Source organism: Battus philenor, unplaced genomic scaffold (genome assembly GCF_028537555.1).
Source record: "Battus philenor isolate CCGP_79_NKW_IND1 unplaced genomic scaffold, ilBatPhil1.0.hap1 SCAF_29, whole genome shotgun sequence".
In the NCBI taxonomy this organism is placed as follows: domain Eukaryota; kingdom Metazoa; phylum Arthropoda; class Insecta; order Lepidoptera; family Papilionidae; genus Battus; species Battus philenor.
In genome coordinates this window covers 4034001-4042053 of record NW_027181692.1, presented here as the reverse complement: position 1 = coordinate 4042053, position 8053 = coordinate 4034001, and the positions used below count along the sequence as shown (strand labels likewise).

The window sequence follows — 8053 nt, the reverse complement described above, 5'->3', positions numbered from 1 at the left end:
CGCATTTTCCCTAACTTTATCTTATTATTCATATTAGATTTTAGTATCTACGTATATCTATATATTAGGTTATTATACTTTATACCCGTATTTAAAACCATCGAACACGACACCTTCATAGCGGTGTCCGTGTATGATGTGTGTGATATACGTCGTCCTCACCTATTTATCGCATCGATCGTCGTCAGTAGTAGTAGTAGTAGTAGTAGTAGTAGTACCTAACCGATTGATTAACTAACTAAGCATTCGACAGATACGAAAAGGGCAGAACCGACCGACCGACGATATGAAGAAATAATCTAGTCTAATATCATCATAATAGACTCACGCGATTTTCAACGAAAGTAACGGATGTTGTACATTTATTTTTACTTTATATACTATTGTAAACTGTATGTGAAAAACTCCACTGGGTGTGTGTCTCAGATGAAGCCAGCGGAAGGTAATAACTAATTTATTGTATCGGATATCGGCCAACCAACGAACCACCGTAAACAACATACGCGTCTGTCTTTACGAGCTCGTGATGATGATGATGATAGTGGTGGTGGTGGTGTGTGTGTATGTGTGCAGTCATAGTAAATAAGAATGTTATGACCGTTCATCTATCGCCAAGAAACTTTTTTTTCTCTCTCACTCGGCTGAGTGCTTCATATATTGATTTTGATTGATATACGGCCCTGAAAAGGGCCTTTTAAATAAACGACGCGGTGGTCGCTTATGATGATGATATTAATAATAATAATAATAACATTGCTGATGGCGATGGTGTTGGTATCTAACCGCCGAAACCGTATAGGGTACGGCCCTGACGTTTAAGTGCGTACACGACGTCCATGGCGGTGACGGTCTTCCTCTTCGCGTGTTCGGTGTAGGTAACGGCGTCGCGGATCACGTTCTCGAGGAACACCTTCAGCACCCCTCGGGTCTCTTCGTAAATTAGACCGGAGATACGTTTCACTCCACCCCTGCGAGCGAGACGACGGATCGCGGGCTTGGTGATACCTTGGATGTTATCACGGAGAACCTTCCTGTGCCGCTTCGCACCACCCTTTCCCAGACCTTTTCCTCCCTTGCCACGGCCGGTCATTGTGTCGTCGTCGTGTCGTCAAAATAAATTCTTCTTTGCGCAACGTGCGAACGTCTTCGTGTAGAAATATGATCTGATGCCGCCGCTTAAAACGACGGTCCCTTTATACTATTTATACCGGTTGAAAGTGGAGGGGATTGCGGGGAGAGGGGAAAGGGGGCTTAGCGTTGCGCGCTGCTTTGCCATCAGAACAGAAGCATATTCAATCAATTAAAATGACAATTCATATAATAATAAACAAAAGAGAAGGAGCAACCTTTCGGTCGAATTAAAATAATATATTCTGTGTTATAATAAATAATACGAGAATTAAAATGAAAATAAGTGTTCCTTATTGCAGAGGTTAAAATTGTCCAAAAGTCCATTATTTTCTCATTCAACGAACGTACTACCACCCACCCATGCACTCTTGCGGTCGCTCCAATAGACATTTACATTAATAATACGTCAATCGATCGTTTTGTTGATGATTAACCCATCATCATTGTTATTGGGTGCGTGTTACTATAATAGTAGTAATGGTAGGTGCTGCTGGTAGGTGTAGTGATCTAGTTAATGAATGGTATGGTTTAGTTGGTTCGTTAGTTTGTTTTGGTAGTGTGTGTGTGTGTGTGTGTGTGTGTGTGTGTGTGTGTTTTTAACGTTCTCAATTATTCGATAGAAACGGGGGTCATTATTATTATTATTCGGAAATATGTGCGGCCCTTAAAAGGGCCTTTTTATTGAATTTTTATGTCTTAATAATAAACATGGTTATCATTAAGACGACCGACACACACTACTTCTTATGCGCGTTCACCGCGAATTCTACGAGCCAGCTGTATGTCTTTCGGCATAATGGTGACTCTCTTCGCGTGAATCGCGCAAAGATTCGTGTCTTCGAAGAGACCTACCAGGTAGGCTTCGCTCGCCTCCTGGAGTGCCATAACCGCGGAACTCTGGAAGCGCAGATCGGTCTTGAAGTCCTGGGCGATTTCTCGCACTAGACGTTGAAATGGCAATTTGCGAATGAGGAGTTCCGTGCTCTTCTGGTAACGACGGATCTCACGAAGGGCGACAGTTCCGGGCCTATAGCGATGAGGTTTCTTAACGCCGCCGGTGGCCGGAGCGCTCTTACGCGCCGCCTTCGTGGCTAACTGTTTCCGCGGAGCCTTACCGCCGGTGGACTTGCGAGCGGTCTGCTTGGTACGCGCCATCACGACTGCTTTATATTCTTTACTTCGTTATTCGGTAAAATAAAAAGTGCACTACGTTTGTGGCGTCGACAACACCGATCGATACGAGTTCCGAAACCGAAATGCGTATCTGAATTTTTCGTGACCGCCTTTTATACTGGTTTACGAGTTGGCTATTTATGTACTCTCTTTCTCTGTCACTCGACTCTATCTGTTTCATTCGGCTCCGTCTCTCGACATGATTCGCCCCCCCCCCCCCCCCCTCCACCAACAACAGCTTACTGACGGTTGTCTAATTACTATGTCGATTTAATTTCGTAATAAGCAAGCAAAATCTTTTAATAATAAAACATGCAGGGATAGAACGTAACTAACTCCTTCCCGTTCATCAAAATCACACACCTACTAATTATTTAAAGTATATACTATTGTAATATATATATATTAAATACGATCACGATAATAGCACGATCTGCGAGTGAAATAGTTATTTATATATATATATATATATATATATATATATGTGTGTGTGTTTATATATATATATATATATATATACACATATATATAGAAAGAATGAATTGTCGAACCTTGTAATTTATTTTATTTAATTATAATCGTGTTCAGGTATAAGCATTGCCCACCGATTTTCGAAACCATATTATATATATATTCATTCTGTCAGAGTACTCTTATTATAGAAACATTGTATCAGTATTGATAATAGAATCGTTTTATGGCCCTGAAAAGGGCCTTTGAAATTAATAAACATTTATATCTCACGGATATATGTCACGCAGCAAGCTACGGCGTTCGGTGTGGCGGCGGTGTTGCGATTGGTGGGTAGGTAGGTGGTAGGTTGGTTGGTCGGTCGGTTATCCCCTTCTTTATCGAAAGACAGAGAGAGATACGAGAAAATTAGAACCGCAATCACGATCACACGTAGCCCCCGTCACAACCACTTCCTCCGCCTCTTCACTTGGAGCTAGTGTACTTCGTGACGGCTTTAGTGCCTTCACTGACCGCGTGCTTCGCCAACTCGCCGGGAAGCAACAATCTGACGGAGGTCTGGACCTCCCTCGAGGTGATAGTCGAACGTTTGTTGTAGTGCGCGAGACGGGAAGCTTCGGCGGCGATGCGTTCGAAGATGTCGTTCACGAAAGAGTTCATAATTGACATCGCCTTGCTTGAGATTCCGGTGTCGGGATGAACCTGCTTGAGCACCTTGTAGATGTAGATAGCGTAACTCTCCTTCCTCTTATGCTTCTTCTTCTTTTTATCAGACTTTGAAATATTCTTCTGGGCCTTGCCAGACTTCTTGGCTGCCTTACCGCTCGTCTTGGGAGGCATGTTTGCAACAACACTAGCGTAGTATAGTACAGTAGTAGTCGGTAGTATGTAACCGTTTGGAACAAAAACCGTCAGAATTTTTTTCTTGGTCAACTGTTCGGTACGTGAACTAGCGAGGGTCTTAAAGAGCGAAACGCGTATGCTCGAGTTATAAACAATGGAGGGGCGGAAGGCGGGGTGGGGGAGGGGATTGGCTTGCTTGTTGGTTAGATGTGTTCCTAGAGTAAGTATGTAGTTTTTGTGTTGTGTATGTTTGTTCATGTATTAGCATCTGTACCGCATAGAAATTCTTTTATACTTCCCGATAAAGATCCCGCCGGCGGTCACAGGTTTTATTTCATTGTTCATCGATTTATATATATACATATATATGTATATATATGTATACATACATAAATGTTCCAGTTTTCAAAGTGAAATATATTGATGGTTTATTGCTTTTAAGTGGTACTACTATATACTATACACCATGTGAAGTTTGTATTACTCCATTCATACAATTTTTTTTAAATCATATATATATATATATATATATATATATATATAAACACACCGGTATTCGGCAGGCGAGAAGACTCGTACGGGCAAACAGTTGACGCTCTCTTATATAAAATAGAGACTGTATTACACACATTTGAATACGTATAGAAAATATTTGCGGCCCTGAAAAGGGCCTTTTAATTATTAATTAATCTCTCTCCACACATCATGTCCGTCGCGTGCGATGACGGAGAATCGATATGTGTATGTCTATTGGGATGATGACGACCACGACGATCATGATGATGATGATGATGAAGAAGAAGAAAATTTAAGCCTTCTTCTCTGTCTTCTTGGGCAGAAGAACGGCCTGAATATTAGGCAGTACACCGCCCTGCGCGATGGTCACTCCGGATAGAAGTTTGTTCAACTCCTCGTCGTTTCTGATGGCCAGCTGAAGATGCCTCGGAATTATTCTGGTCTTCTTGTTGTCGCGGGCCGCGTTACCGGCCAACTCGAGAACTTCAGCGGCTAGATACTCCATGACGGCCGCGAGGTAAACCGGAGCGCCCGCACCGACTCTCTCCGCGTAGTTACCCTTACGCAGCAACCTATGTATACGCCCGACCGGGAATTGAAGTCCTGCACGGTTGGAACGTGACTTCGCCTTCCCCTTTACTTTGCCTCCTTTTCCGCGTCCTGACATCTTGTATGTAGTAGTGGTTGTGTTAACAAATTAATATAACACGTCGCGTAAGTTATATATATATGTATATATATATAAAATAACAAAGATCAGAAGTGATCACTAAAAAATTGAATTTCGGTCATTCGATGTTATACGGTTCGTACGGTACGTCAGTTAGTGGGGTAGACAACGAGCGAACGTCAGTCAAAGGTGTGCGCGTTTTTGTTGTAGTATGCGAGGTTCCGTTTGACTCTCTATCCTTTCATTCGGGGTGCATCAGCTACCGCACTCACCGACGATGTAAACCTATTTTGTTCATTTAAATATGAAAACAATAATAACGTAATGTTGTATGCCAATCAGTTATAGGGTTTGTCTTGAAACCATAAGATCCACGTTATTTAGGTTACGGTGTTCAGTTGTTGATGTTTGTGTAATTTTTTTTTTTTTTTTTTTTTTTTTTATATAAATACACATTATCATTAATTACTACTTGAAGCATTGTATATATATCATCATCTTATAGTTTAAGTTAGACTTTGACGTTCACTATCGATAAAGAAACGTATTTCTCTCTTTCAATCGAAAATCGACATATTTGTTAGCCCTGAAAAGGGCTTTTTAGGGATGCGGTCGCTAGAGCGGACGCATGCATGTCATACGCGGCGAACGGAGACACACACACACTTTGTCTTTTGTGCTTGCGTTGTGTAATCACCGTTAACGCGCGCGCTATGCCTCACGCGAGTAACGCTTAAGCTTTTCATCCTCTGCTCCCCGCGAAAGATCCTTCCGCCGACCGTCCTCCACTGGTACGCTGGCGCGCTCGCATATTCGCGAACGAACCGCGTGCCGTATCATCATCACCACCGCCAACACTGCATTGCGCGCGCATAGGAATGATATGTAATGACGACGAAGCGATGGCAATTAGGTGGCGGCGGCGGCGGCGGCTCGGGCGGTTTCGGACTTATCGCGTGTCTATGTCCTCCTCTCTTTACTTCTTAGCGGCGGAAGCCTTCTTGGAGGCCGCAGCGGTCGTTTTGGATTTCGGTGCTGCGGCTTTCTTCGGTTTTGGTGCTTTGGGCTTCTTTGTTGGCGGTTTAGCGCTCTTCTTAGCTTTAGGTGCGGCGGCGTTCTTTGCCTTCGAAGCGGCTCCGCCCTGCGAACCGGCGGCGGCAGACTTCCTCGCGGCCGCGGGTTTCTTTTTAGCTGCAGCGGCCGCTTTCTTCTCCTCGGCGGTCGAGGCGGCGGCGGCTGCGGCGGATTGCTTCGCCTTGGAAGGAGACGCTGCTGCGGCTGCCTTCTTTCCTCCTTTAGCGGCGGCAGCGGGAGCTGCGCCTCTCTTCTTCTTAGCTTTCGCTGCTGCCGATCCGGCAGAAGAATCGCCTCCTCCTCTCTTACCGCCGGCGTCCTCGGAGACAGCACCGCCGCCGCGAGCACTCTTGCCCGTCGCGGGTTTCTTGGAGGCGGACGCGGATTTGGATTCCAATTTGAACGAGCCGGACGCTCCTTTGCCTTTCGTCTGAATCAGAGCACCGGACTCTACGGCGCTCTTCAGATACTTCCTGATGAACGGTGCTAGTTTTTCGGCATCGACTTCGTATTGTGCCGCGATGTATTTCTTTATCGCCTGCAGGGAGGATCCGCTTCGCTCCTTCAGTTCCTTGATCGCGCTGGTGACCATCTCGGAAGTTCTCGGATGAGTGGGCTTCGCCTTCGGTTTCTTCGCAGGAGTTGCGGGTGCCGGTGCGTCGGATGCTACAGCTGTGTCGGCCATCTTGCACAATCAATTCTTGTGAATGCGTACGGTCGTGTTAGAGAATATTTTATATATAAAAAAAAAAAACTCAAGTTCTTTTATACAACTTTGTAAATATATTACGTATCAAACTCGATATAACACTAGGCGAGTGGTATTAGAGTACAGCCGTAAGTAGTTGTATTATATTAGGTCGAGATGGCGCCACCAAGAAATGCTCCGCATCATTACCTTAAGGAGAGCCGCGGTGCCGAGAGACGTTTTCTCGTACGATCGGTTATAACTTTTCACTAGATCGTTCCGAATTAAATTAAATTTTCAACACTTCCCTCGCACGCGTATTCCTTAACGATGTCCGCGTGGTAAATATTTGAGATCGTTCACTCGGTAAACTAACTCTAGTGCGAATCGAGCGCGCGGGCGACCGGTGAACGGGGTTTATTTTGTTCGGTGTATTCGGAGCGTGCGGAGAGTCGCGTTTAAAATTGTATTATCTCCACGTAATCGAACTCTCGATAAAGTTTCGCGCGGTCCATCGAGAGTCAGTATCCAGAGGACGGACAGGAATCGAAGGTCACCCCGGTAATGCATTATTCTATGCACAACGACCGATTAAACTTCGAAGGTCGTAAAACACGAACCTCTCTCGACTCTCGCGGACCGAAGCCGCCGAGCTGCCGGTGCGACCTTTGAAAATTATTTATGAACCGAAAAATATAACAATAATCGTACTCTCGTAAGTATCTTTATAGAGAACGACCGCCCTGCGGTTGCGAAACGTTAGAATACACCCGCGCGTAAACACTGCGTCCCCGTCCACCTTCCGCGCGGAATCGAGCCAAGCGCCGCACGCGGCTCGTCTTAAGCGAGCGAAATATCCTCGCATTTTCCCTAACTTTATCTTATTATTCATATTAGATTTTAGTATCTACGTATATCTATATATTAGGTTATTATACTTTATACCCGTATTTAAAACCATCGAACACGACACCTTCATAGCGGTGTCCGTGTATGATGTGTGTGATATACGTCGTCCTCACCTATTTATCGCATCGATCGTCGTCAGTAGTAGTAGTAGTAGTAGTAGTAGTAGTACCTAACCGATTGATTAACTAACTAAGCATTCGACAGATACGAAAAGGGCAGAACCGACCGACCGACGATATGAAGAAATAATCTAGTCTAATATCATCATAATAGACTCACGCGATTTTCAACGAAAGTAACGGATGTTGTACATTTATTTTTACTTTATATACTATTGTAAACTGTATGTGAAAAACTCCACTGGGTGTGTGTCTCAGATGAAGCCAGCGGAAGGTAATAACTAATTTATTGTATCGGATATCGGCCAACCAACGAACCACCGTAAACAACATACGCGTCTGTCTTTACGAGCTCGTGATGATGATGATGATAGTGGTGGTGGTGGTGTGTGTGTATGTGTGCAGTCATAGTAAATAAGAATGTTATGACCGTTCATCTATCGCCAAGAAACTTTTTTT

The 8053-nt window shown here is 44.3% G+C and overlaps 5 protein-coding genes across 5 annotated transcripts; all 5 read right to left on the bottom strand.

Moving 5' to 3' along the window:
- Positions 1 to 667: 667 nt before the first annotated feature.
- On the bottom strand, positions 668 to 1195 carry LOC137926145 (histone H4). The gene has a single exon (XM_068769679.1). It carries the CDS (start codon positions 1088 to 1090, stop codon positions 779 to 781), a length of 312 nt encoding a protein of 103 aa, XP_068625780.1. The 5' UTR covers positions 1091 to 1195; the 3' UTR covers positions 668 to 778.
- A 512-nt stretch (positions 1196 to 1707) lies between these two features.
- On the bottom strand, positions 1708 to 2514 carry LOC137926144 (histone H3). Its single transcript, XM_068769677.1, has one exon. It carries the CDS (start codon positions 2284 to 2286, stop codon positions 1876 to 1878), a length of 411 nt encoding a protein of 136 aa, XP_068625778.1. The 5' UTR covers positions 2287 to 2514; the 3' UTR covers positions 1708 to 1875.
- Positions 2515 to 2997: 483 nt separating this feature from the next.
- LOC137926182 (histone H2B) lies at positions 2998 to 3686 on the bottom strand. The gene has a single exon (XM_068769746.1). It carries the CDS (start codon positions 3613 to 3615, stop codon positions 3241 to 3243), a length of 375 nt encoding a protein of 124 aa, XP_068625847.1. The 5' UTR covers positions 3616 to 3686; the 3' UTR covers positions 2998 to 3240.
- Positions 3687 to 4269: 583 nt separating this feature from the next.
- Positions 4270 to 5154, bottom strand: LOC137926183 (histone H2A). Its single transcript, XM_068769747.1, has one exon. The coding sequence runs from the start codon at positions 4799 to 4801 to the stop codon at positions 4427 to 4429; it is 375 nt and encodes a 124-aa protein (XP_068625848.1). The 5' UTR covers positions 4802 to 5154; the 3' UTR covers positions 4270 to 4426.
- A 226-nt stretch (positions 5155 to 5380) lies between these two features.
- Positions 5381 to 8007, bottom strand: LOC137926372 (histone H1-like). The gene has a single exon (XM_068769974.1). It carries the CDS (start codon positions 6561 to 6563, stop codon positions 5781 to 5783), a length of 783 nt encoding a protein of 260 aa, XP_068626075.1. The 5' UTR covers positions 6564 to 8007; the 3' UTR covers positions 5381 to 5780.
- Between the last annotated feature and the right edge of the window lie 46 nt (positions 8008 to 8053).